The sequence below is a fragment of the Anomaloglossus baeobatrachus genome, chromosome 9 (genome assembly GCF_048569485.1).
Source record: "Anomaloglossus baeobatrachus isolate aAnoBae1 chromosome 9, aAnoBae1.hap1, whole genome shotgun sequence".
NCBI classification, from domain to species: Eukaryota; Metazoa; Chordata; class Amphibia; order Anura; family Aromobatidae; genus Anomaloglossus; species Anomaloglossus baeobatrachus.
Window position 1 is genome coordinate 164,880,984 of NC_134361.1, and position 27,073 is coordinate 164,908,056.

At 50.6% G+C, this 27,073-nt stretch overlaps 1 protein-coding gene, 8 non-coding genes and 4 pseudogenes across 9 annotated transcripts; all 13 read left to right on the forward strand.

Moving 5' to 3' along the window:
- Positions 1 to 956: 956 nt before the first annotated feature.
- On the forward strand, positions 957 to 1,060 carry LOC142253588 (U2 spliceosomal RNA; annotated as a pseudogene).
- Positions 1,061 to 1,344: 284 nt separating this feature from the next.
- LOC142251854 (uncharacterized) lies at positions 1,345 to 2,902 on the forward strand (the record flags this gene model as incomplete). Its single annotated transcript, XM_075324901.1, has 3 exons — positions 1,345 to 2,257; positions 2,495 to 2,628; positions 2,855 to 2,902. Coding segments are annotated over 3 exons (1,095 nt in total), but the record flags the coding sequence as incomplete, so codon positions are not given.
- Positions 2,903 to 6,479: 3,577 nt separating this feature from the next.
- LOC142253178 (U2 spliceosomal RNA) lies at positions 6,480 to 6,683 on the forward strand (annotated as a pseudogene).
- Positions 6,684 to 8,071: 1,388 nt separating this feature from the next.
- On the forward strand, positions 8,072 to 8,262 carry LOC142252646 (U2 spliceosomal RNA). Its single transcript, XR_012726015.1, has one exon. It is a non-coding gene; the product is annotated as a U2 spliceosomal RNA (small nuclear RNA).
- Positions 8,263 to 9,650: 1,388 nt separating this feature from the next.
- LOC142252647 (U2 spliceosomal RNA) lies at positions 9,651 to 9,841 on the forward strand. Its single transcript, XR_012726016.1, has one exon. It is a non-coding gene; the product is annotated as a U2 spliceosomal RNA (small nuclear RNA).
- A 1,388-nt stretch (positions 9,842 to 11,229) lies between these two features.
- LOC142252648 (U2 spliceosomal RNA) lies at positions 11,230 to 11,420 on the forward strand. The gene has a single exon (XR_012726017.1). It is a non-coding gene; the product is annotated as a U2 spliceosomal RNA (small nuclear RNA).
- A 1,388-nt stretch (positions 11,421 to 12,808) lies between these two features.
- LOC142252649 (U2 spliceosomal RNA) lies at positions 12,809 to 12,999 on the forward strand. The gene has a single exon (XR_012726018.1). It is a non-coding gene; the product is annotated as a U2 spliceosomal RNA (small nuclear RNA).
- A 1,388-nt stretch (positions 13,000 to 14,387) lies between these two features.
- On the forward strand, positions 14,388 to 14,578 carry LOC142252906 (U2 spliceosomal RNA). The gene has a single exon (XR_012726268.1). It is a non-coding gene; the product is annotated as a U2 spliceosomal RNA (small nuclear RNA).
- Positions 14,579 to 15,966: 1,388 nt separating this feature from the next.
- LOC142252651 (U2 spliceosomal RNA) lies at positions 15,967 to 16,157 on the forward strand. The gene has a single exon (XR_012726020.1). It is a non-coding gene; the product is annotated as a U2 spliceosomal RNA (small nuclear RNA).
- Positions 16,158 to 17,545: 1,388 nt separating this feature from the next.
- Positions 17,546 to 17,736, forward strand: LOC142252652 (U2 spliceosomal RNA). Its single transcript, XR_012726021.1, has one exon. It is a non-coding gene; the product is annotated as a U2 spliceosomal RNA (small nuclear RNA).
- A 1,607-nt stretch (positions 17,737 to 19,343) lies between these two features.
- LOC142253386 (U2 spliceosomal RNA) lies at positions 19,344 to 19,527 on the forward strand. The gene has a single exon (XR_012726679.1). It is a non-coding gene; the product is annotated as a U2 spliceosomal RNA (small nuclear RNA).
- Positions 19,528 to 20,915: 1,388 nt separating this feature from the next.
- On the forward strand, positions 20,916 to 21,005 carry LOC142253613 (U2 spliceosomal RNA; annotated as a pseudogene).
- Positions 21,006 to 26,445: 5,440 nt separating this feature from the next.
- On the forward strand, positions 26,446 to 26,649 carry LOC142253042 (U2 spliceosomal RNA; annotated as a pseudogene).
- Positions 26,650 to 27,073: the final 424 nt, after the last annotated feature.

A 27,073-nucleotide genomic window follows, 5' to 3' on the forward strand; every position in this document is an offset into this window, starting at 1 on the left:
GATCTCTTTAGTAGTCTGTTGGCGCCCTCTCCTGGAGGAATAGTTTGCTTGCTCTTGGACATTCTAAAAGAGAGGTCATGATAGACATTGAGCTTCTGAGCTCAATTGGGGACAGTCATGGGTGATGAATGTTTGCAACCTGCTGCAAAGCCTCATACCACAATATAAGGAACGTCAAATACTAAGAAAGGGCGGCCTATGAAAGAATTACTACTTTCAATAAGTACACTTAAACGGCTAATTGGGAATAGAAAAACTGTAAAAAGCCCTCTGAGAAAGCCCCCCTCTAACCTTTGATAGTAAGTTTTTCTGTAGTCTGCCTGTTGATGTATTTTCCGTTTGAACTGTGCACAACATGAAGAGACGGAACACTGGCGGCTTGTCACAATGCCCCCGCTGACATCACAATAGCGCTGCTGCCTAGAAAACAAGCTGCGCAGCAGAAGTTGTTCTTTGGGTGGGAGGGTGGGCTAGTGTAAGGAGGGGGCAAGCTCTTTTTTTCCCGGGTGGTAGGGGGATGACAGGAGAAGGGATGCGGGTGGTGAGAAGGGTACAGAGGGCAGGGTTTGGGGGCTGGGAAGGAAAGGGAAAAGATTAGGGTTTGGGGATGATGAAAGGGCTTTCTACGGGTAAGGATGGCAAAGGGTGGCAGTGACGGAAAGTCAGGCAACCTGTCCTGTCCGTCTTTTTGTATCGTGAATTGGAAAGACTGCAAGGGGGAGGGGAGTTGCTTGCGCCCTAAAGGAGGAGTTATTCAGATTCATTGCAGTGGGGGGCGGCGGCTGCAAAACGCACCATTCTTCTTGTTTTTGCTCTGCAAAGCAGCCTTTTCAAGGGTTGGCTTGGGTGACAAAATGTCTTCTGTAGGCGTGGGTTTGTCTCCCTCTCGCTCTCTCTCCCTAAGATGTGTCCGGCATAGGCCAGGGTGCCACTCGAGGCCCAAACCAATTCTGGTTATCGCTTCTCGGCCTTTTGGCTAAGATCAAGTGTAGTATCTGTTCTTATCAGAACAAACTGAGCTAGCTACACTTGACGAGATACGATCAGGGAGACAAGCTCCGAAGCCCAGCCGAGACCGAAAGAGGGAGATCGGACGGAAGAAGAGCTTGGCAGAAAGAAGCAAGAAGCCGAAGGCTCGGAGAAGACTTGGGGAGACCAGAGGAACTTCGAGGAGGAACACAGCGGGAGAAGACACCCGGAGAAGAATCCAAGATCCAGCTCCGGGAACTCAAGCAGGAACCAGCCATGGCAAGCAAGCCAGAGAAGGCAGCCAAGAAGGCTCAGGACCCAGGGACCTCCAGGAAGGCTCATCCAGAGGCTTCTTCGGCCCAAGAGGCCCCTACCTCCGACGCCGGCCAGCCGGAGGGAGCCCGGACGCCGCCTGAAAAGGCTCCAACCCTGGAGCCTTGGATGCGGCAGACGGTCGCCCTGAAGCTAAAGGCGGTGGATGGTAGGTTGCCGGACATGTCCAGCGACGTGTTCTGCAAGAAGATGATTCTGGATCAGGGCTTCTCCAGGGCGGAAACCCTGAGTGTCCAGACCTTCATGACTGGCATCTTTCTGGTAACCTTTGCCACGGTGAATGCCTGCAGGAGATACTGGGAGGCGATGAACGCGGCGATGCCGGACTCCCCTTTTCATTCTTTTTTAGGATCCTGTCCTATACAGAGGGATGAGAAGAGGATCACGGTCTCCATGCGGAACCCGCACACCCCAGGAAGAGACATATCCACGTTCCTGGGACGCTTCTGCACAGTGGTGAGGGAACCATCCCACATCCTTAACGGCAGCGGATTCTGGACGGGTAAGTGGTCAGTAACCGTTCGGCTCCACAGGGAACTAGCATCCGAGGACGGCCTTCAGCACCTGCCCCCGACATTCTCTCTGGGAAACTCCTTTGGTCTCATCTACTACCCGGACATGCCACACAACTGCAGGAAATGTGGTGGGAAAGGGCATTCGATGAAGACCTGCCAGGAGGACGCCTGCAGGGTTTGCCGGGTGACGGGACACAGCTCCAAGGATTGTCCGAAGAAGATGACCTGCAACTTATGTGGACTGGCGGCCCACCTTTACAAGGACTGCCCACAACGAGAGAAATCCTGGGCAAGGGTGGCTGCGGCGACCCAGGCTCGGGTAGTCGCAGCCTCGTCGACTAAGGCAGCTACGACCAAAGCCACAGAGGCCAAGGCGGCCAAGAACCCGGTGACCGCGGCTCCAGCCAAAGCCCCAGCGGCCACGGAGTCCAGGAAGAAGGGTAAGAAAACTGCTGCCCCCTCCCTGGTCCCCCCCCCTGTCACCCCTGTCCAAACCCCTTTACCCCCGGCCAACCCCACTGAGGATTCCACCACCTCCACCTCTTTTCCCTACTCCTCAGTCGGTGCCCTTACCCCCCCTCCAAAGCCCACTCTCCCTCCCCAGACCATGAGAGCAGAGGGCCTCAGCACCCCTGCACCTTTCACCGAGAAGGATTTTCCAGCTCTTGTCTCCTCAGGTACAAGCCAAAGGAAGAGGCAGTTGGAAGATAGTCCTGTCGCAGAACATTCCAAGTTGTTCATTGTGGATCTCAATCCAACCCAGGAAGAGGAGGACGACCTCCTCCCGGAACCAGATGTGTTGGAGCAGATGGTGGAGTCCCTGGTGTCCGAAGAAGAAATGGAGGAGTCGGAAGCCACTGAGGCAACATCTCTACTCGACCGGCTAGAAGAAGAAGGTCTGCTGGTGATACCATCACCGACAGACACCAAAGAAGAAGAACCACCCGACCGGAGTGGTAACTAAGGCACATCGCCTGCACTAACTCTCTCTTCCCTCCAATGACTGCTAACATTGACATCTTTTCCATTAATGTTAGGAGCATCAGAGACAAGTTCAGACGTCGGACGATTTTTGCTTTCCTTAACACTCAGTCTAGTAATGTATTTTTCCTGCAGGAATGCTCCCTTCCCTCCTCTAGGTCCTTCAACCATCTGGCCAGGGAATGGACCCATGGACCGTCCTACTGGTCCGGCGGGGGCGACTGTAGGTCCGCAGGGGTCGCCGTGCTAATCAGGGGAAGCGCCTTCACGTTGGACTCAGTTCAGGAACTCGTCTGCGGCAGGTTACTGCTCGTGGACGGTACCTGGGCTGGAGAACCTGTCAGGTTCATCAATGTGTACGCTTCTCCTGTGAAGAACGATCGACTGGAGCTCCTCCGAGCCCTGCGCCCTCAGCTCGCCACCACCAGGATGGTAGTGATGGCTGGGGACTTCAACTGCCCGATTGAGGCGGATGGACGCAGTTCTGGAACGGCTGCCAAGTTAGACGTCACATCCAAACTGCTCATTGAGATGGTGACCGAAGCCTCTCTCGTGGACGTTGTGGGCTCCATCGGACACGGATCTGTGAATTATTCATGGTGCCGACCTGATGGTTCGCTGCGTTCCAGGATTGACTTCGTGTTTACCTCTCGGACGGTTGGGCGGAGTGGGCACTCGATGGTCCCCTGCTTCTTCTCTGACCACAGAGCCATTCACTTTCAAGGTGCGCTGGGCCACGGCTTTCCTGTTGGCCCTGGCTCCTGGAAGCTGAACTGCTCTCTGCTGGAAAAGGGGGAAGTTCTGGAGGAGCTTAGAGCGGCCTACTCCACGTGGCGGGCCTACAAGGCAGGCTTCCAGTCTGTTTCTGACTGGTGGGAATACGTTAAACTCGAGTTCCGTTTCTTCTTTCAGGCAAAGAGTCAACAACAGGCGTGTGTGAAGAAGAGGGACTTCAGGAGACTCCAGCGTGAGCTGCGTTCCCTGCATGACCTTCTTCGATGTGGCTGGGACGTGAGAGAGGAGCTGGAGGAGACTAAGAAGAGCCTGAAAAGGCACTTTGAGGAGGAGTCCAAGCGAATTGTCTTCCGTTCCAAAGTGGAGAACCTGGAGAAGGGTGAGAAATGTAACTCGTTCTTTTTCAGGAAGCTCCACACCGGTCATACACCCCTGAATGAACTACGAGATGAGAGTGGAATCATGCGACGCGGGAAAGAGGACGTGATGAAAGTCGTCAGCGACTTCTACAGCGAACTCTACGCCCGCAAGACTACCGACCCCGAGGCCGCCGATAAGTTCCTGTCAGGTATCACTAACCATCTTGACCCTGCAGATGCGGCGGCCATGGACGTCCCTCTGACGGTGGACGAGCTGCTCTTGGCCGCCAGATCCTTTAGGTCCGGCAGGACTCCGGGCAGTGATGGCCTCCCAGCAGAGCTCTATGTAGCACTGGGGGACCTCATCTGTCCGGACTTGTTAGATCTGTATGAGGAGATGGTGGTGGAGGGCAGAATGCCTCCGTCCCTGAGGGAAGGAATGGTCACGATCCTGTACAAGCGCAAAGGAGAGAGGTGCGACCTGAAGAATTGGCGTCCCATCACCCTTCTGAACGTCGACTACAAGATCCTGGCCAAGACGATGGCAACGAGACTGAAGACGGTTATTGGACGGATCATCCACCCGGATCAGACCTGCGGCATCCCCGGATGTCGCATCGCAGACAGCCTGGCTCTCATGCGGGACACGGTCGAGTACATCAAGGCCCGCCGGGTGCACGCTTCCCTGATCTCGTTGGATCAGGAAAAGGCCTTCGACCGTGTTTCCCATGAGTTCCTGGGCAAAGCTCTGCACAGGTTAGGTTTGGGTAACATGTTTTGTTTGTATGTCCAACTAATGTATTTTGATATTCACAGCTCGGTGTTGGTAAACGGCTGGAAGACTGACCCCTTCCCGGTCCTCTCAGGGGTCAGACAAGGCTGCCCTCTGTCACCTCTTCTTTTTGTTTGTGTTATAGAACTCTTTGCAGAGGCTATCCGGCGGAATGGAGAGATCAGAGGGATCACCGCACCAGGACCAGATCGCTTCGAGGTCAAGTGCTCGCTCTACATGGATGACGTGACCGTCTTCTGCGCGGACCGGCGCTCAGTTGACACCCTCGTCCAGACCTGTGAGACCTTCGGACGGGCTTCGGGAGCCAAAGTCAACTGCGGGAAGTCGGAAGCCATGCTCTTCGGGGACTGGCAGCCGGCCTCTTCCGCCCCCTTCCCTTTCAGCATCCAGCCGGATTTCATCAAGGTTCTTGGAGTCTGGTTCGGGAAGGAAGGAGCAGCCCTCAAGTCCTGGGAGGAACGCTTGATCAAGATCACCCAACGGATCGGTCTGTGGAGCCTCAGACGCCTCACCTGTGAGGGCAAAGCACTGGTCCTGCGTAACGAGGTACTGCCCGTGCTGCAGTACACGGCCCAGGCCTGGCCCCCCCTTGCCACCGTGTGCAGGGCCATTACCAGGACGGTGTTTCGTTTTGTCTGGGGATCCAAGATGGACAGAGTAAAGCGGACCATCATGTACAAGGATCCTCGCAAGGGTGGGAAGGGCGTACCCGATATCCCCACCCTCCTGCGATCCTCCTTCGTATGTGACTGCGTTCGCCGATCTCTGCGAGTCAAGAGAGGTTCTGCGGGTAGGTCCATGTCTCGCTTCTTCCTGCTCCCCCTTTGGAGAAGGTTCGGCTGGGACAAGTGGGACAGCTCCTTCCCCTACAACTGGACGACGCCATGGTTCTACGGAGACGTTGTCCGGTTTGTGAGGGAATACCAACTGGAGGGACTCAAGCCTGATTTGTGGAAGCCAAAGACTATCCACAAACTCATCAGAGCCAAGGACGAAATGGAGAACATTCCAGGACTTCACCACGACACACTGGAGACTGTTTGGACCAACGTGTCATCGGCTGGATTGACCAACGGGCACAAGGACTTGTCATGGATGGCGATACAGGGCGGACTGCCCGTCCGGTCATTCATGCACGCCCGGAACCTGTGCAAAACCCGGTACTGCCCAAGGTGCCCCTTCGTGGAGGAAACATCGCTGCACGCCTTTTGGGACTGCCGTTTTGCACAGCGCCTGTTGGTTGCCCTGGAGGATGACCTGAGGAACTCCGTCCCCAGAGGGAGCCTATCGTACCATTCCGTACTTTATGGACTCTTCCCTGGGACTCACACCGTTGGAGCCATCCAGGAGGCTTGGCGCCTTATGAACTGCTTTAAGGACGCTATATGGGTCGCCAGGAACCGGCTCATCTTGAAGAGGGAGAGGATGTCTATCCAGGACTGCCGCAGGCTGATCCACAGCCTGCTCAGAGACTATTCCATCATGGACAGTCCGGACGACAGCGCCGAGGAGGAGGTCTAAACCTCTTCCACGCCCCCTCCCTCCTTTTCCCGTTTATGTGCGTCCTTCAATAAAGCTTCGGGCCTGTGATTTCCCCACCCTATCCCCTTTTCCCCTACCCCCATCCCCCAATCGCCGGTTCGTCGTTATTTATTGTCTAACTTTTTCTTTCAGCTTGAGTGCTACGGATAGCATAGGAGCGTGATGTATAGTTTAGTGCGTCGTACTCTATTGCTATGTAAGAATGATTGTATATTTCTGTGTGTACGGGGCTGCGGCACCGTACATGGTTTGTTACTTTTTTTTGAGAAGTGCATGATAATAAAGATGCTGTTAAATCAAAAATCTGTTCTTATCAGTTTAATATCTGATACGTCCCCTATCTGGGGACCATATATTAAATGGATTTTTAGAACAGGGAGATGGAAAAAGAGCTTGCTCTGTCCACTCCACGCATTGACCTGGTATTGCAGTACCTCCAGGACCGGTGCACCCCTTCTTAACCCAGTTTCCAAAAGCAGAACTCAATTCACCTGATTCATATTAGCCCGGTTTAATGAATTGGAAGAAAGCATACGTCTTCATATGCACCTCAATTTGGCCCATTCACTTTTCACACTTCCTCCTTTTGTTTTTTATCTTTCACACTTTTGACTTTCTTTATTCATCCAAATAGCAAACTCATCACCACTCAACCTGACCAACTCGGCTATGTCCCGTGCTGCAGTTCTCTGTCTTATCTAGATCATTTGCAATTGAATGGAATAGATCCCTTTTGGACAAAGTGGATTCACCTGCTGCTGCAGTGACCACAGGTGTGATAAGATCTAGAATTGGCATCTGGTGCGATCTCTCCGCTTCCACTCCAAAGAAAGTTACCTGTTTATTCCTATCATGCATTGGTTTTTGGGGTTTTCTTTGAGTAATGATGATCTCTTTAGTAGTCTGTTGGCGCCCTCTCCTGGAGGAATAGTTTGCTTGCTCTTGGACATTCTAAAAGAGAGGTCATGATAGACATTGAGCTTCTGAGCTCAATTGGGGACAGTCATGGGTGATGAATGTTTGCAACCTGCTGCAAAGCCTCATACCGCAATATAAGGAACGTCAAATACTAAGAAAGGGCGGCCTATGAAAGAATTACTACTTTCAATAAGTACACTTAAACGGCTAATTGGGAATAGAAAAACTGTAAAAAGCCCTCTGAGAAAGCCCCCCTCTAACCTTTGATAGTAAGTTTTTCTGTAGTCTGCCTGTTGATGTATTTTCCGTTTGAACTGTGCACAACATGAAGAGACGGAACACTGGCGGCTTGTCACAATGCCCCCGCTGACATCACAATAGCGCTGCTGCCTAGAAAACAAGCTGCGCAGCAGAAGTTGTTCTTTGGGTGGGAGGGTGGGCTAGTGTAAGGAGGGGGCAAGCTCTTTTTTTCCCGGGTGGTAGGGGGATGACAGGAGAAGGGATGCGGGTGGTGAGAAGGGTACAGAGGGCAGGGTTTGGGGGCTGGGAAGGAAAGGGAAAAGATTAGGGTTTGGGGATGATGAAAGGGCTTTCTACGGGTAAGGATGGCAAAGGGTGGCAGTGACGGAAAGTCAGGCAACCTGTCCTGTCCGTCTTTTTGTATCGTGAATTGGAAAGACTGCAAGGGGGAGGCGAGTTGCTTGCGCCCTAAAGGAGGAGTTATTCAGATTCATTGCAGTGGGGGGCGGCGGCTGCAAAACGCACCATTCTTCTTGTTTTTGCTCTGCAAAGCAGCCTTTTCAAGGGTTGGCTTGGGTGACAAAATGTCTTCTGTAGGCGTGGGTTTGTCTCCCTCTCGCTCTCTCTCCCTAAGATGTGTCCGGCATAGGCCAGGGTGCCACTCGAGGCCCAAACCAATTCTGGTTATCGCTTCTCGGCCTTTTGGCTAAGATCAAGTGTAGTATCTGTTCTTATCAGTTTAATATCTGATACGTCCCCTATCTGGGGACCATATATTAAATGGATTTTTAGAACAGGGAGATGGAAAAAGAGCTTGCTCTGTCCACTCCACGCATTGACCTGGTATTGCAGTACCTCCAGGACCGGTGCACCCCTTCTTAACCCAGTTTCCAAAAGCAGAACTCAATTCACCTGATTCATATTAGCCCGGTTTAATGAATTGGAAGAAAGCATACGTCTTCATATGCACCTCAATTTGGCCCATTCACTTTTCACACTTCCTCCTTTTGTTTTTTATCTTTCACACTTTTGACTTTCTTTATTCATCCAAATAGCAAACTCATCACCACTCAACCTGACCAACTCGGCTATGTCCCGTGCTGCAGTTCTCTGTCTTATCTAGATCATTTGCAATTGAATGGAATAGATCCCTTTTGGACAAAGTGGATTCACCTGCTGCTGCAGTGACCACAGGTGTGATAAGATCTAGAATTGGCATCTGGTGCGATCTCTCCGCTTCCACTCCAAAGAAAGTTACCTGTTTATTCCTATCATGCATTGGTTTTTGGGGTTTTCTTTGAGTAATGATGATCTCTTTAGTAGTCTGTTGGCGCCCTCTCCTGGAGGAATAGTTTGCTTGCTCTTGGACATTCTAAAAGAGAGGTCATGATAGACATTGAGCTTCTGAGCTCAATTGGGGACAGTCATGGGTGATGAATGTTTGCAACCTGCTGCAAAGCCTCATACCGCAATATAAGGAACGTCAAATACTAAGAAAGGGCGGCCTATGAAAGAATTACTACTTTCAATAAGTACACTTAAACGGCTAATTGGGAATAGAAAAACTGTAAAAAGCCCTCTGAGAAAGCCCCCCTCTAACCTTTGATAGTAAGTTTTTCTGTAGTCTGCCTGTTGATGTATTTTCCGTTTGAACTGTGCACAACATGAAGAGACGGAACACTGGCGGCTTGTCACAATGCCCCCGCTGACATCACAATAGCGCTGCTGCCTAGAAAACAAGCTGCGCAGCAGAAGTTGTTCTTTGGGTGGGAGGGTGGGCTAGTGTAAGGAGGGGGCAAGCTCTTTTTTTCCCGGGTGGTAGGGGGATGACAGGAGAAGGGATGCGGGTGGTGAGAAGGGTACAGAGGGCAGGGTTTGGGGGCTGGGAAGGAAAGGGAAAAGATTAGGGTTTGGGGATAATGAAAGGGCTTTCTACGGGTAAGGATGGCAAAGGGTGGCAGTGACGGAAAGTCAGGCAACCTGTCCTGTCCGTCTTTTTGTATCGTGAATTGGAAAGACTGCAAGGGGGAGGGGAGTTGCTTGCGCCCTAAAGGAGGAGTTATTCAGATTCATTGCAGTGGGGGGCGGCGGCTGCAAAACGCACCATTCTTCTTGTTTTTGCTCTGCAAAGCAGCCTTTTCAAGGGTTGGCTTGGGTGACAAAATGTCTTCTGTAGGCGTGGGTTTGTCTCCCTCTCGCTCTCTCTCCCTAAGATGTGTCCGGCATAGGCCAGGGTGCCACTCGAGGCCCAAACCAATTCTGGTTATCGCTTCTCGGCCTTTTGGCTAAGATCAAGTGTAGTATCTGTTCTTATCAGTTTAATATCTGATACGTCCCCTATCTGGGGACCATATATTAAATGGATTTTTAGAACAGGGAGATGGAAAAAGAGCTTGCTCTGTCCACTCCACGCATTGACCTGGTATTGCAGTACCTCCAGGACCGGTGCACCCCTTCTTAACCCAGTTTCCAAAAGCAGAACTCAATTCACCTGATTCATATTAGCCCGGTTTAATGAATTGGAAGAAAGCATACGTCTTCATATGCACCTCAATTTGGCCCATTCACTTTTCACACTTCCTCCTTTTGTTTTTTATCTTTCACACTTTTGACTTTCTTTATTCATCCAAATAGCAAACTCATCACCACTCAACCTGACCAACTCGGCTATGTCCCGTGCTGCAGTTCTCTGTCTTATCTAGATCATTTGCAATTGAATGGAATAGATCCCTTTTGGACAAAGTGGATTCACCTGCTGCTGCAGTGACCACAGGTGTGATAAGATCTAGAATTGGCATCTGGTGCGATCTCTCCGCTTCCACTCCAAAGAAAGTTACCTGTTTATTCCTATCATGCATTGATTTTTGGGGTTTTCTTTGAGTAATGATGATCTCTTTAGTAGTCTGTTGGCGCCCTCTCCTGGAGGAATAGTTTGCTTGCTCTTGGACATTCTAAAAGAGAGGTCATGATAGACATTGAGCTTCTGAGCTCAATTGGGGACAGTCATGGGTGATGAATGTTTGCAACCTGCTGCAAAGCCTCATACCGCAATATAAGGAACGTCAAATACTAAGAAAGGGCGGCCTATGAAAGAATTACTACTTTCAATAAGTACACTTAAACGGCTAATTGGGAATAGAAAAACTGTAAAAAGCCCTCTGAGAAAGCCCCCCTCTAACCTTTGATAGTAAGTTTTTCTGTAGTCTGCCTGTTGATGTATTTTCCGTTTGAACTGTGCACAACATGAAGAGACGGAACACTGGCGGCTTGTCACAATGCCCCCGCTGACATCACAATAGCGCTGCTGCCTAGAAAACAAGCTGCGCAGCAGAAGTTGTTCTTTGGGTGGGAGGGTGGGCTAGTGTAAGGAGGGGGCAAGCTCTTTTTTTCCCGGGTGGTAGGGGGATGACAGGAGAAGGGATGCGGGTGGTGAGAAGGGTACAGAGGGCAGGGTTTGGGGGCTGGGAAGGAAAGGGAAAAGATTAGGGTTTGGGGATGATGAAAGGGCTTTCTACGGGTAAGGATGGCAAAGGGTGGCAGTGACGGAAAGTCAGGCAACCTGTCCTGTCCGTCTTTTTGTATCGTGAATTGGAAAGACTGCAAGGGGGAGGGGAGTTGCTTGCGCCCTAAAGGAGGAGTTATTCAGATTCATTGCAGTGGGGGGCGGCGGCTGCAAAACGCACCATTCTTCTTGTTTTTGCTCTGCAAAGCAGCCTTTTCAAGGGTTGGCTTGGGTGACAAAATGTCTTCTGTAGGCGTGGGTTTGTCTCCCTCTCGCTCTCTCTCCCTAAGATGTGTCCGGCATAGGCCAGGGTGCCACTCGAGGCCCAAACCAATTCTGGTTATCGCTTCTCGGCCTTTTGGCTAAGATCAAGTGTAGTATCTGTTCTTATCAGTTTAATATCTGATACGTCCCCTATCTGGGGACCATATATTAAATGGATTTTTAGAACAGGGAGATGGAAAAAGAGCTTGCTCTGTCCACTCCACGCATTGACCTGGTATTGCAGTACCTCCAGGACCGGTGCACCCCTTCTTAACCCAGTTTCCAAAAGCAGAACTCAATTCACCTGATTCATATTAGCCCGGTTTAATGAATTGGAAGAAAGCATACGTCTTCATATGCACCTCAATTTGGCCCATTCACTTTTCACACTTCCTCCTTTTGTTTTTTATCTTTCACACTTTTGACTTTCTTTATTCATCCAAATAGCAAACTCATCACCACTCAACCTGACCAACTCGGCTATGTCCCGTGCTGCAGTTCTCTGTCTTATCTAGATCATTTGCAATTGAATGGAATAGATCCCTTTTGGACAAAGTGGATTCACCTGCTGCTGCAGTGACCACAGGTGTGATAAGATCTAGAATTGGCATCTGGTGCGATCTCTCCGCTTCCACTCCAAAGAAAGTTACCTGTTTATTCCTATCATGCATTGGTTTTTGGGGTTTTCTTTGAGTAATGATGATCTCTTTAGTAGTCTGTTGGCGCCCTCTCCTGGAGGAATAGTTTGCTTGCTCTTGGACATTCTAAAAGAGAGGTCATGATAGACATTGAGCTTCTGAGCTCAATTGGGGACAGTCATGGGTGATGAATGTTTGCAACCTGCTGCAAAGCCTCATACCGCAATATAAGGAACGTCAAATACTAAGAAAGGGCGGCCTATGAAAGAATTACTACTTTCAATAAGTACACTTAAACGGCTAATTGGGAATAGAAAAACTGTAAAAAGCCCTCTGAGAAAGCCCCCCTCTAACCTTTGATAGTAAGTTTTTCTGTAGTCTGCCTGTTGATGTATTTTCCGTTTGAACTGTGCACAACATGAAGAGACGGAACACTGGCGGCTTGTCACAATGCCCCCGCTGACATCACAATAGCGCTGCTGCCTAGAAAACAAGCTGCGCAGCAGAAGTTGTTCTTTGGGTGGGAGGGTGGGCTAGTGTAAGGAGGGGGCAAGCTCTTTTTTTCCCGGGTGGTAGGGGGATGACAGGAGAAGGGATGCGGGTGGTGAGAAGGGTACAGAGGGCAGGGTTTGGGGGCTGGGAAGGAAAGGGAAAAGATTAGGGTTTGGGGATGATGAAAGGGCTTTCTACGGGTAAGGATGGCAAAGGGTGGCAGTGACGGAAAGTCAGGCAACCTGTCCTGTCCGTCTTTTTGTATCGTGAATTGGAAAGACTGCAAGGGGGAGGGGAGTTGCTTGCGCCCTAAAGGAGGAGTTATTCAGATTCATTGCAGTGGGGGGCGGCGGCTGCAAAACGCACCATTCTTCTTGTTTTTGCTCTGCAAAGCAGCCTTTTCAAGGGTTGGCTTGGGTGACAAAATGTCTTCTGTAGGCGTGGGTTTGTCTCCCTCTCGCTCTCTCTCCCTAAGATGTGTCCGGCATAGGCCAGGGTGCCACTCGAGGCCCAAACCAATTCTGGTTATCGCTTCTCGGCCTTTTGGCTAAGATCAAGTGTAGTATCTGTTCTTATCAGTTTAATATCTGATACGTCCCCTATCTGGGGACCATATATTAAATGGATTTTTAGAACAGGGAGATGGAAAAAGAGCTTGCTCTGTCCACTCCACGCATTGACCTGGTATTGCAGTACCTCCAGGACCGGTGCACCCCTTCTTAACCCAGTTTCCAAAAGCAGAACTCAATTCACCTGATTCATATTAGCCCGGTTTAATGAATTGGAAGAAAGCATACGTCTTCATATGGACCTCAATTTGGCCCATTCACTTTTCACACTTCCTCCTTTTGTTTTTTATCTTTCACACTTTTGACTTTCTTTATTCATCCAAATAGCAAACTCATCACCACTCAACCTGACCAACTCGGCTATGTCCCGTGCTGCAGTTCTCTGTCTTATCTAGATCATTTGCAATTGAATGGAATAGATCCCTTTTGGACAAAGTGGATTCACCTGCTGCTGCAGTGACCACAGGTGTGATAAGATCTAGAATTGGCATCTGGTGCGATCTCTCCGCTTCCACTCCAAAGAAAGTTACCTGTTTATTCCTATCATGCATTGGTTTTTGGGGTTTTCTTTGAGTAATGATGATCTCTTTAGTAGTCTGTTGGCGCCCTCTCCTGGAGGAATAGTTTGCTTGCTCTTGGACATTCTAAAAGAGAGGTCATGATAGACATTGAGCTTCTGAGCTCAATTGGGGACAGTCATGGGTGATGAATGTTTGCAACCTGCTGCAAAGCCTCATACCGCAATATAAGGAACGTCAAATACTAAGAAAGGGCGGCCTATGAAAGAATTACTACTTTCAATAAGTACACTTAAACGGCTAATTGGGAATAGAAAAACTGTAAAAAGCCCTCTGAGAAAGCCCCCCTCTAACCTTTGATAGTAAGTTTTTCTGTAGTCTGCCTGTTGATGTATTTTCCGTTTGAACTGTGCACAACATGAAGAGACGGAACACTGGCGGCTTGTCACAATGCCCCCGCTGACATCACAATAGCGCTGCTGTCTAGAAAACAAGCTGCGCAGCAGAAGTTGTTCTTTGGGTGGGAGGGTGGGCTAGTGTAAGGAGGGGGCAAGCTCTTTTTTTCCCGGGTGGTAGGGGGATGACAGGAGAAGGGATGCGGGTGGTGAGAAGGGTACAGAGGGCAGGGTTTGGGGGCTGGGAAGGAAAGGGAAAAGATTAGGGTTTGGGGATGATGAAAGGGCTTTCTACGGGTAAGGATGGCAAAGGGTGGCAGTGACGGAAAGTCAGGCAACCTGTCCTGTCCGTCTTTTTGTATCGTGAATTGGAAAGACTGCAAGGGGGAGGGGAGTTGCTTGCGCCCTAAAGGAGGAGTTATTCAGATTCATTGCAGTGGGGGGCGGCGGCTGCAAAACGCACCATTCTTCTTGTTTTTGGTCTGCAAAGCAGCCTTTTCAAGGGTTGGCTTGGGTGACAAAATGTCTTCTGTAGGCGTGGGTTTGTCTCCCTCTCGCTCTCTCTCCCTAAGATGTGTCCGGCATAGGCCAGGGTGCCACTCGAGGCCCAAACCAATTCTGGTTATCGCTTCTCGGCCTTGTGGCTAAGATCAAGTGTAGTATCTGTTCTTATCAGTTTAATATCTGATACGTCCCCTATCTGGGGACCATATATTAAATGGATTTTTAGAACAGGGAGATGGAAAAAGAGCTTGCTCTGTCCACTCCACGCATTGACCTGGTATTGCAGTACCTCCAGGACCGGTGCACCCCTTCTTAACCCAGTTTCCAAAAGCAGAACTCAATTCACCTGATTCATATTAGCCCGGTTTAATGAATTGGAAGAAAGCATACGTCTTCATATGCACCTCAATTTGGCCCATTCACTTTTCACACTTCCTCCTTTTGTTTTTTATCTTTCACACTTTTGACTTTCTTTATTCATCCAAATAGCAAACTCATCACCACTCAACCTGACCAACTCGGCTATGTCCCGTGCTGCAGTTCTCTGTCTTATCTAGATCATTTGCAATTGAATGGAATAGATCCCTTTTGGACAAAGTGGATTCACCTGCTGCTGCAGTGACCACAGGTGTGATAAGATCTAGAATTGGCATCTGGTGCGATCTCTCCGCTTCCACTCCAAAGAAAGTTACCTGTTTATTCCTATCATGCATTGGTTTTTGGGGTTTTCTTTGAGTAATGATGATCTCTTTAGTAGTCTGTTGGCGCCCTCTCCTGGAGGAATAGTTTGCTTGCTCTTGGACATTCTAAAAGAGAGGTCATGATAGACATTGAGCTTCTGAGCTCAATTGGGGACAGTCATGGGTGATGAATGTTTGCAACCTGCTGCAAAGCCTCATACCGCAATATAAGGAACGTCAAATACTAAGAAAGGGCGGCCTATGAAAGAATTACTACTTTCAATAAGTACACTTAAACGGCTAATTGGGAATAGAAAAACTGTAAAAAGCCCTCTGAGAAAGCCCCCCTCTAACCTTTGATAGTAAGTTTTTCTGTAGTCTGCCTGTTGATGTATTTTCCGTTTGAACTGTGCACAACATGAAGAGACGGAACACTGGCGGCTTGTCACAATGCCCCCGCTGACATCACAATAGCGCTGCTGCCTAGAAAACAAGCTGCGCAGCAGAAGTTGTTCTTTGGGTGGGAGGGTGGGCTAGTGTAAGGAGGGGGCAAGCTCTTTTTTTCCCGGGTGGTAGGGGGATGACAGGAGAAGGGATGCGGGTGGTGAGAAGGGTACAGAGGGCAGGGTTTGGGGGCTGGGAAGGAAAGGGAAAAGATTAGGGTTTGGGGATGATGAAAGGGCTTTCTACGGGTAAGGATGGCAAAGGGTGGCAGTGACGGAAAGTCAGGCAACCTGTCCTGTCCGTCTTTTTGTATCGTGAATTGGAAAGACTGCAAGGGGGAGGGGAGTTGCTTGCGCCCTAAAGGAGGAGTTATTCAGATTCATTGCAGTGGGGGGCGGCGGCTGCAAAACGCACCATTCTTCTTGTTTTTGCTCTGCAAAGCAGCCTTTTCAAGGGTTGGCTTGGGTGACAAAATGTCTTCTGTAGGCGTGGGTTTGTCTCCCTCTCGCTCTCTCTCCCTAAGATGTGTCCGGCATAGGCCAGGGTGCCACTCGAGGCCCAAACCAATTCTGGTTATCGCTTCTCGGCCTTTTGGCTAAGATCAAGTGTAGTATCTGTTCTTATCAGTTTAATATCTGATACGTCCCCTATCTGGGGACCATATATTAAATGGATTTTTAGAACAGGGAGATGGAAAAAGAGCTTGCTCTGTCCACTCCACGCATTGACCTGGTATTGCAGTACCTCCAGGACCGGTGCACCCCTTCTTAACCCAGTTTCCAAAAGCAGAACTCAATTCACCTGATTCATATTAGCCCGGTTTAATGAATTGGAAGAAAGCATACGTCTTCATATGCACCTCAATTTGGCCCATTCACTTTTCACACTTCCTCCTTTTGTTTTTTATCTTTCACACTTTTGACTTTCTTTATTCATCCAAATAGCAAACTCATCACCACTCAACCTGACCAACTCGGCTATGTCCCGTGCTGCAGTTCTCTGTCTTATCTAGATCATTTGCAATTGAATGGAATAGATCCCTTTTGGACAAAGTGGATTCACCTGCTGCTGCAGTGACCACAGGTGTGATAAGATCTAGAATTGGCATCTGGTGCGATCTCTCCGCTTCCACTCCAAAGAAAGTTACCTGTTTATTCCTATCATGCATTGGTTTTTGGGGTTTTCTTTGAGTAATGATGATCTCTTTAGTAGTCTGTTGGCGCCCTCTCCTGGAGGAATAGTTTGCTTGCTCTTGGACATTCTAAAAGAGAGGTCATGATAGACATTGAGCTTCTGAGCTCAATTGGGGACAGTCATGGGTGATGAATGTTTGCAACCTGCTGCAAAGCCTCATACCGCAATATAAGGAACGTCAAATACTAAGAAAGGGCGGCCTATGAAAGAATTACTACTTTCAATAAGTACACTTAAACGGCTAATTGGGAATAGAAAAACTGTAAAAAGCCCTCTGAGAAAGCCCCCCTCTAACCTTTGATAGTAAGTTTTTCTGTAGTCTGCCTGTTGATGTATTTTCCGTTTGAACTGTGCACAACATGAAGAGACGGAACACTGGCGGCTTGTCACAATGCCCCCGCTGACATCACAATAGCGCTGCTGCCTAGAAAACAAGCTGCGCAGCAGAAGTTGTTCTTTGGGTGGGAGGGTGGGCTAGTGTAAGGAGGGGGCAAGCTCTTTTTTTCCCGGGTGGTAGGGGGATGACAGGAGAAGGGATGCGGGTGGTGAGAAGGGTACAGAAGGCAGGGTTTGGGGGCTGGGAAGGAAAGGGAAAAGATTAGGGTTTGGGGATGATGAAAGGGCTTTCTACGGGTAAGGATGGCAAAGGGTGGCAGTGACGGAAAGTCAGGCAACCTGTCCTGTCCGTCTTTTTGTATCGTGAATTGGAAAGACTGCAAGGGGGAGGGGAGTTGCTTGCGCCCTAAAGGAGGAGTTATTCAGATTCATTGCAGTGGGGGGCGGCGGCTGCAAAACGCACCATTCTTCTTGTTTTTGCTCTGCAAAGCAGCCTTTTCAAGGGTTGGCTTGGGTGACAAAATGTCTTCTGTAGGCGTGGGTTTGTCTCCCTCTCGCTCTCTCTCCCTAAGATGTGTCCGGCATAGGCCAGGGTGCCACTCGAGGCCCAAACCAATTCTGGTTATCGCTTCTCGGCCTTTTGGCTAAGATCAAGTGTAGTATCTGTTCTTATCAGTTTAATATCTGATACGTCCCCTATCTGGGGACCATATATTAAATGGATTTTTAGAACAGGGAGATGGAAAAAGAGCTTGCTCTGTCCACTCCACGCATTGACCTGGTATTGCAGTACCTCCAGGACCGGTGCACCCCTTCTTAACCCAGTTTCCAAAAGCAGAACTCAATTCACCTGATTCATATTAGCCCGGTTTAATGAATTGGAAGAAAGCATACGTCTTCATATGGACCTCAATTTGGCCCATTCACTTTTCACACTTCCTCCTTTTGTTTTTTATCTTTCACACTTTTGACTTTCTTTATTCATCCAAATAGCAAACTCATCACCACTCAACCTGACCAACTCGACTATGTCCCGTGCTGCAGTTCTCTGTCTTATCTAGATCATTTGCAATTGAATGGAATAGATCCCTTTTGGACAAAGTGGATTCACCTGCTGCTGCAGTGACCACAGGTGTGATAAGATCTAGAATTGGCATCTGGTGCGATCTCTCCGCTTCCACTCCAAAGAAAGTTACCTGTTTATTCCTATCATGCATTGGTTTTTGGGGTTTTCTTTGAGTAATGATGATCTCTTTAGTAGTCTGTTGGCGCCCTCTCCTGGAGGAATAGTTTGCTTGCTCTTGGACATTCTAAAAGAGAGGTCATGATAGACATTGAGCTTCTGAGCTCAATTGGGGACAGTCATGGGTGATGAATGTTTGCAACCTGCTGCAAAGCCTCATACCGCAATATAAGGAACGTCAAATACTAAGAAAGGGCGGCCTATGAAAGAATTACTACTTTCAATAAGTACACTTAAACGGCTAATTGGGAATAGAAAAACTGTAAAAAGCCCTCTGAGAAAGCCCCCCTCTAACCTTTGATAGTAAGTTTTTCTGTAGTCTGCCTGTTGATGTATTTTCCGTTTGAACTGTGCACAACATGAAGAGACGGAACACTGGCGGCTTGTCACAATGCCCCCGCTGACATCACAATAGCGCTGCTGTCTAGAAAACAAGCTGCGCAGCAGAAGTTGTTCTTTGGGTGGGAGGGTGGGCTAGTGTAAGGAGGGGGCAAGCTCTTTTTTTCCCGGGTGGTAGGGGGATGACAGGAGAAGGGATGCGGGTGGTGAGAAGGGTACAGAGGGCAGGGTTTGGGGGCTGGGAAGGAAAGGGAAAAGATTAGGGTTTGGGGATGATGAAAGGGCTTTCTACGGGTAAGGATGGCAAAGGGTGGCAGTGACGGAAAGTCAGGCAACCTGTCCTGTCCGTCTTTTTGTATCGTGAATTGGAAAGACTGCAAGGGGGAGGGGAGTTGCTTGCGCCCTAAAGGAGGAGTTATTCAGATTCATTGCAGTGGGGGGCGGCGGCTGCAAAACGCACCATTCTTCTTGTTTTTGGTCTGCAAAGCAGCCTTTTCAAGGGTTGGCTTGGGTGACAAAATGTCTTCTGTAGGCGTGGGTTTGTCTCCCTCTCGCTCTCTCTCCCTAAGATGTGTCCGGCATAGGCCAGGGTGCCACTCGAGGCCCAAACCAATTCTGGTTATCGCTTCTCGGCCTTTTGGCTAAGATCAAGTGTAGTCCCTTTATTGGGTTTGCCTTGGTCTTGGCTGGGAGGGGCCCGGGCTTGCACAACCGCCGGCCTCGGGGATTGTTGCGCCTTTTGGTGCTTACGTCCCCTTGTGGCTGGTGGTTCCTGGGCTCGGGAGGCGATCACCCAGGCACTGCGCTTTTGTGTGGTGGCCTGCTGGCCTTCGGGGCTACCTTGATTCTGAAAATTGCGGATGAAATCTCATCTGTTCTTATCAGTTTAATATCTGATACGTCCCCTATCTGGGGACCATATATTAAATGGATTTTTAGAACAGGGAGATGGAAAAAGAGCTTGCTCTGTCCACTCCACGCATTGACCTGGTATTGCAGTACCTCCAGGACCGGTGCACCCCTTCTTAACCCAGTTTCCAAAAGCAGAACTCAATTCACCTGATTCATATTAGCCCGGTTTAATGAATTGGAAGAAAGCATACGTCTTCATATGCACCTCAATTTGGCCCATTCACTTTTCACACTTCCTCCTTTTGTTTTTTATCTTTCACACTTTTGACTTTCTTTATTCATCCAAATAGCAAACTCATCACCACTCAACCTGACCAACTCGGCTATGTCCCGTGCTGCAGTTCTCTGTCTTATCTAGATCATTTGCAATTGAATGGAATAGATCCCTTTTGGACAAAGTGGATTCACCTGCTGCTGCAGTGACCACAGGTGTGATAAGATCTAGAATTGGCATCTGGTGCGATCTCTCCGCTTCCACTCCAAAGAAAGTTACCTGTTTATTCCTATCATGCATTGGTTTTTGGGGTTTTCTTTGAGTAATGATGATCTCTTTAGTAGTCTGTTGGCGCCCTCTCCTGGAGGAATAGTTTGCTTGCTCTTGGACATTCTAAAAGAGAGGTCATGATAGACATTGAGCTTCTGAGCTCAATTGGGGACAGTCATGGGTGATGAATGTTTGCAACCTGCTGCAAAGCCTCATACCGCAATATAAGGAACGTCAAATACTAAGAAAGGGCGGCCTATGAAAGAATTACTACTTTCAATAAGTACACTTAAACGGCTAATTGGGAATAGAAAAACTGTAAAAAGCCCTCTGAGAAAGCCCCCCTCTAACCTTTGATAGTAAGTTTTTCTGTAGTCTGCCTGTTGATGTATTTTCCGTTTGAACTGTGCACAACATGAAGAGACGGAACACTGGCGGCTTGTCACAATGCCCCCGCTGACATCACAATAGCGCTGCTGCCTAGAAAACAAGCTGCGCAGCAGAAGTTGTTCTTTGGGTGGGAGGGTGGGCTAGTGTAAGGAGGGGGCAAGCTCTTTTTTTCCCGGGTGGTAGGGGGATGACAGGAGAAGGGATGCGGGTGGTGAGAAGGGTACAGAGGGCAGGGTTTGGGGGCTGGGAAGGAAAGGGAAAAGATTAGGGTTTGGGGATGATGAAAGGGCTTTCTACGGGTAAGGATGGCAAAGGGTGGCAGTGACGGAAAGTCAGGCAACCTGTCCTGTCCGTCTTTTTGTATCGTGAATTGGAAAGACTGCAAGGGGGAGGGGAGTTGCTTGCGCCCTAAAGGAGGAGTTATTCAGATTCATTGCAGTGGGGGGCGGCGGCTGCAAAACGCACCATTCTTCTTGTTTTTGCTCTGCAAAGCAGCCTTTTCAAGGGTTGGCTTGGGTGACAAAATGTCTTCTGTAGGCGTGGGTTTGTCTCCCTCTCGCTCTCTCTCCCTAAGATGTGTCCGGCATAGGCCAGGGTGCCACTCGAGGCCCAAACCAATTCTGGTTATCGCTTCTCGGCCTTTTGGCTAAGATCAAGTGTAGTATCTGTTCTTATCAGAACAAACTGAGCTAGCTACACTTGACGAGAGACGATCAGGGAGACAAGCTCCGAAGCCCAGCCGAGACCGGAAGAGGGAGATCGGACGGAAGAAGAGCTTGGCAGAAAGAAGCAAGAAGACGAAGGCTCGGAGAAGACTTGGGGAGACCAGAGGAACTTCGAGGAGGAACACAGCGGGAGAAGACACCCGGAGAAGAATCCAAGATCCAGCTCCGGGAACTCAAGCAGGAACCAGCCATGGCAAGCAAGCCAGAGAAGGCAGCCAAGAAGGCTCAGGACCCAGGGACCTCCAGGAAGGCTCATCCAGAGGCTTCTTCGGCCCAAGAGGCCCCTACCTCCGACGCCAGCCAGCCGGAGGGAGCCCGGACGCCGCCTGAAAAGGCTCCAACCCTGGAGCCTTGGATGCGGCAGACGGTCGCCCTGAAGCTAAAGGCGGTGGATGGTAGGTTGCCGGACATGTCCAGCGACGTGTTCTGCAAGAAGATGATTCTGGATCAGGGCTTCTCCAGGGCGGAAACCCTGAGTGTCCAGACCTTCATGACTGGCATTTTTCTGGTAACCTTTGCCACGGTGAATGCCTGCAGGAGATACTGGGAGGCGATGAACGCAGCGATGCCGGACTCCCCTTTTCATTCTTTTTTAGGATCCTGTCCTATACAGAGGGATGAGAAGAGGATCACGGTCTCCATGCGGAACCCGCACACCCCAGGAAGAGACATCTCCACGTTCCTGGGACGTCTCTGCACAGTGGTGAGGGAGCCATCCCACATCCTTAACGGCAACGGATTCTGGACGGGTAAGTGGTCAGCAACCGTTCGACTCTACAGGGAACCAGCATCCGAGGATGGTCTCCAGCACCTGCCCCCGACATTCTCTCTGGGAAACTCCTTTGGTCTCATCTACTACCCGGACATGCCACACAACTGCAGGAAATGTGGCGGGAAAGGGCATTCGATGAAGACCTGCAAGGAGGACGCCTGCAGGGTTTGCCGGGTGACGGGACACAGCTCCAAGGACTGCCCAAAGAAGAAGACTTGCAACCTATGTGGACAGGCGGACCACCTTTACAAGGACTGCCCACAGCGGGAGAAATCCTGGGCAAGGGTTGCCGCGGTGACCCAGTATCGGGTAGTCACAGCTTCGTCGACCAAGGCAGCTACGACCAAGGCCACAGAGGCCAAGGACAAGGCGGCCAAGAACCCGGCGACCGTGGCTCCAGCCGATGCCCCAGCAGCCACGGAGTCCAGGAAAAAGGGTAAGAAAACTGTTGCCCCCTCCCTGGTCCCCCCCCCTGTCACCCCTGTCCAAACCCCTCCCCCCCCGGCCAACCCTACTGAGGATTCCACTACCTCCACCTCATTTCCCTACTCCTCAGTTGGTCTCCTCACCCCCCCCCCAAAGCCCACTCTCCCTCCCCAGACCATGAGAGCAGAGGACCTCAGCACTCTTGCACTTTTCACCGAGGAGGATTTTCCAGCTCTTGTCTCCTCAGGTACAGGCCAAAGGAAAAGGAAGGTGGAAGATAGTCCTGTCGCAGAACCTTCCAAGCTGTTCATTGTGGATCCCAATCCACCCCAGGAAGAGGAGGATGGCCTCCTCCCAGAACCGGACGTGTTGGAGCAGATGGTGGAGTCCCTTGTGGCCGAAGAAGAAATGGAGGAGTCGGAAGCCACTGAGGCACCATCCCTGCTCGATCAGCTAGAAGAAGAGGGTCTGCTGGAGATACCCTTACCAGCAGGTGCCAAAGAGGAAGAACCGCCCGACCGGAGTGGTAACTAAGGCACACCGCCTGCGCTAACTTTCTCTTTCCTCCAATGACTGCTAACATTAACATCTTTTCCATTAATGTTAGGAGCATCAGAGACAAGTTCCGACGTCAGACAATTTTTGCGTTCCTTAACACTCAGTCTAGTGATGTATTTTTCCTGCAGGAATGCTCCCTTCCCTCCTCTAGGTCCTTCAACCATCTGGCCAGGGAGTGGACCCATGGCCCATCCTACTGGTCCGGCGGAGGCGACTGTAGGTCCGCGGGGGTCGCCGTGCTGATCAGGGGAAGCGCCTTCACATTGGACTCTGTTCAGGAAATCGTCTGCGGCAGGTTACTGCTCGTGGATGGCACCTGGGCGGGAGAACCTGTCAGGTTCATCAATGTGTATGCTTCTCCTGTGAAGAGCGATCGACTGGAGCTCCTCCAAGCCCTGCGCCCTCAGCTCGCTACCGCCAGGACGGTAGTGATGGCCGGGGATTTCAACTGCCCGATTGAGGAGGATGGACGCAGTTCTGGAACGGCTGCCAAGTTGGACGTCACATCCAAACTGCTCATTGAGATGGTGACCGAAGCCTCTCTTGTGGACGTTGTTGGCTCCATCGGACACGGATCCGTGAACTATTCATGGTGCCGATCCGATGGCTCGCTGCGTTCCAGGATTGACTTTGTGTTTACCTCTCGGGCGGTTGGGCGGAGTGGGCACTCGATGGTCCCCTGCTTCTTCTCTGACCACAGAGCCATTCACTTTCAAGGTGTGCTGGGCCATGGCTTCCCCATTGGCCCGGGCTCCTGGAAGCTGAACTGCTCTCTGCTGGAAAAGGGTGAGATTCTGGAGGAGCTTAGAGCTGCCTACTCCACGTGGCGGGCCTACAAGGCGGGCTTCCAGTCTGTTTCTGACTGGTGGGAATACGTTAAACTCGAGTTCCGTTTCTTCTTTCAGGCAAAGAGTCAACAACAGGCGGGTCTGAAGAGGAGGAACTTCAGGAGACTCCAGCGTGAGCTGCGTTCCCTGCAGGACCTTCTTCGATGTGGCTGGGACGTGAGAGAGGAGCTGGAGGAGACTAAGAGGAGCCTGAAAAGGCACTTCGAGGAGGAGTCCGAGCGAATTGTCTTCCGTTCCAAAGTGGAGAACCTGGAGAAGGGTGAGAAATGTAACTCGTTCTTTTTCAGGAAACTCCACGCCGGTCACACGCCCATGAATGAACTACGAGACGAGAGTGGAAGCATGCGACGCGGGAAAGAGAACGTGATGAAGGTCGTCAGCGACTTCTACAGCGAACTCTACGCCCGCAAGGCTACTGACCCCGAGGCCGCCGATAAGTTCCTGTCAGGTATCACTAACCATCTTGACCCTGCAGACGCGGCGGCCATGGATGTTCCTCTGACGGTGGACGAGCTGCTCTCGGCCGCCAAATCCTTTAGTTCTGGCAGGACACCGGGCAGTGACGGCCTCCCAGCAGAGCTCTATGTAGCGCTGGGAGACCTAATCTGTCCGGACCTGTTAGGGCTGTATGAGGAGATGGTGGTGGAGGGCAGAATGCCTCCATCTCTGAGGGAAGGAATGGTCACGATCCTGTACAAGCGTAAAGGAGAGAGGTGCGACCTGAAGAATTGGCGTCCCATCACCCTTCTGAACGTCGACTACAAGATCCTGGCCAAGACGATGGCAACGAGATTGAAGACTGTTATCGGACGGATCATCCACCCGGATCAGACCTGCGGCATCCCCGGACGTCGCATCGCAGACAGCCTGGCTCTCATGCGGGACACGGTCGAGTACATCAAAGCCCGCCGGGTGCACGCAGCCCTGATCTCGTTGGATCAGGAAAAGGCCTTCGACCGTGTTTCCCATGAGTTCCTGGGCAAAGCTCTGCACAGGTTAGGTTTGGGTAACATGTTTTGCTTGTATGTCCAACTAATGTATTTTGATATTCACAGCTCGGTGTTGGTAAACGGCTGGAAGACTGACCCCTTCCCGGTCCTCTCAGGGGTCAGACAAGGCTGTCCTCTGTCACCTCTTCTTTTTGTTTGTGTTATAGAACTCTTTGCAGAGGCTATCCGGCGGAATGGAGAGATCAGAGGGATCACCGCACCAGGACCAGAACGCTTCGAGGTCAAGTGCTCGCTCTACATGGACGACGTGACCGTCTTCTGCGCGGACCGGCGCTCAGTCGACACCCTCGTCCAGACCTGTGAGACCTTCGGACGGGCTTCGGGAGCCAAAGTCAACTGCGGGAAGTCGGAAGCCATGCTCTTCGGGGACTGGCAGCCGGCCTCTTCCGCCCCCTTCCCTTTCAGCATCCAGCCGGATTTCATCAAGGTTCTTGGAGTCTGGTTCGGGAAGGAAGGAGCAGCCCTCAAGTCCTGGGAGGAACGCTTGACCAAGATCACCCAACGGATCGGTCTGTGGAGCCTCAGACGCCTCACCTGTGAGGGCAAAGCACTGGTCCTGCGTAACGAGGTACTGCCCGTGCTGCAGTACACGGCCCAGGCCTGGCCCCCCCTTGCCACCGTGTGCAGGGCCATTACCAGGACGGTGTTTCGTTTTGTCTGGGGATCCAAGATGGACAGAGTAAAGCGGAGCATCATGTACAAGGATCCTCGCAAGGGTGGGAAGGGCGTACCCGATATCCCCACCCTCCTGCGATCCTCCTTCGTATGTGACTGCGTTCGCCGAACTCTGCGAGTCAAGAGAGGTTCCGCGGGTGGGTCCATGTCTCGCTTCTTCCTGCTCCCCCTTTGGAGACGGTTAGGCTGGGACAAGTGGGACAGCTCCTTCCCCTACAACTGGACGGCGCCATGGTTCTACGGAGACGTGGTTCGGTTTGTGAGGGAACACCAACTGGAGGGACTCAAGCCTGATTTGTGGAAGCCAAAGACTATCCACAAACTCATCAGAGCCAAGGACGAAATGGAGAACATTCCAGGACTTCATCACGACACACTGGAGACTGTTTGGACAAACGTGTCATCGGCTGGATTGACCAACGGGCACAAGGACTTGTCATGGATGGCGATACAGGGCGGACTGCCCGTCCGGTCATTCATGCACGCCCGGAACCTGTGCAAAACCCGGTACTGCCCAAGGTGCCCCTTCGTGGAGGAAACATCGCTGCACGCCTTTTGGGACTGCCGTTTCGCACAGCGCCTGTTGGTTGCCCTGGAGGATGACCTGAGGAACTCCGTCCCCAGAGGGAGCCTATCGTACCATTCCGTACTTTATGGACTCTTCCCTGGGACTCACACCGTTGGAGCCATCCAGGAGGCTTGGCGCCTTATGAACTGCTTTAAGGACGCTATTTGGGTCGCCAGGAACCGGCTCATCTTGAAGAGGGAGAGGATGTCTATCCAGGATTGCCGCAGGCTGATCCACAGCCTGCTCAGAGACTACTCCATCATGGACAGTCCGGACGACAGCGCCGAGGAGGAGGTTTAGACCTCTTCCATGCCCCCTCCCTCCTTTTCCCGTTATGTGCGTCTTTCAATAAAGCTTCGGGCCTGTGATTTCCCCACCCTATCCCCCTTTTCCCCTACCCCCATCCCCCAATCGCCGGTTCGTCGTTATTTATTGTCTAACTTTTTCTTTCAGCTTGAGTGTTATGGATAAGCATAGGAGCGCGATGTATAGTTTAGTGCGTCGTACTCTATGGCTATGTAAGAAGGATTGTATATTTCTGTGTGTACGGGGCTGCGGCACCGTACACGGTTTGTTACCTTTTTGTGAGTAGTGCATGATAATAAAGATGCTGTTAAATCAAAAATCTGTTCTTATCAGTTTAATATCTGATACGTCCCCTATCTGGGGACCATATATTAAATGGATTTTTAGAACAGGGAGATGGAAAAAGAGCTTGCTCTGTCCACTCCACGCATTGACCTGGTATTGCAGTACCTCCAGGACCGGTGCACCCCTTCTTAACCCAGTTTCCAAAAGCAGAACTCAATTCACCTGATTCATATTAGCCCGGTTTAATGAATTGGAAGAAAGCATACGTCTTCATATGCACCTCAATTTGGCCCATTCACTTTTCACACTTCCTCCTTTTGTTTTTTATCTTTCACACTTTTGACTTTCTTTATTCATCCAAATAGCAAACTCATCACCACTCAACCTGACCAACTCGGCTATGTCCCGTGCTGCAGTTCTCTGTCTTATCTAGATCATTTGCAATTGAATGGAATAGATCCCTTAAGGACAAAGTGGATTCACCTGCTGCTGCAGTGACCACAGGTGTGATAAGATCTAGAATTGGCATCTGGTGCGATCTCTCCGCTTCCACTCCAAAGAAAGTTACCTGTTTATTCCTATCATGCATTGGTTTTTGGGGTTTTCTTTGA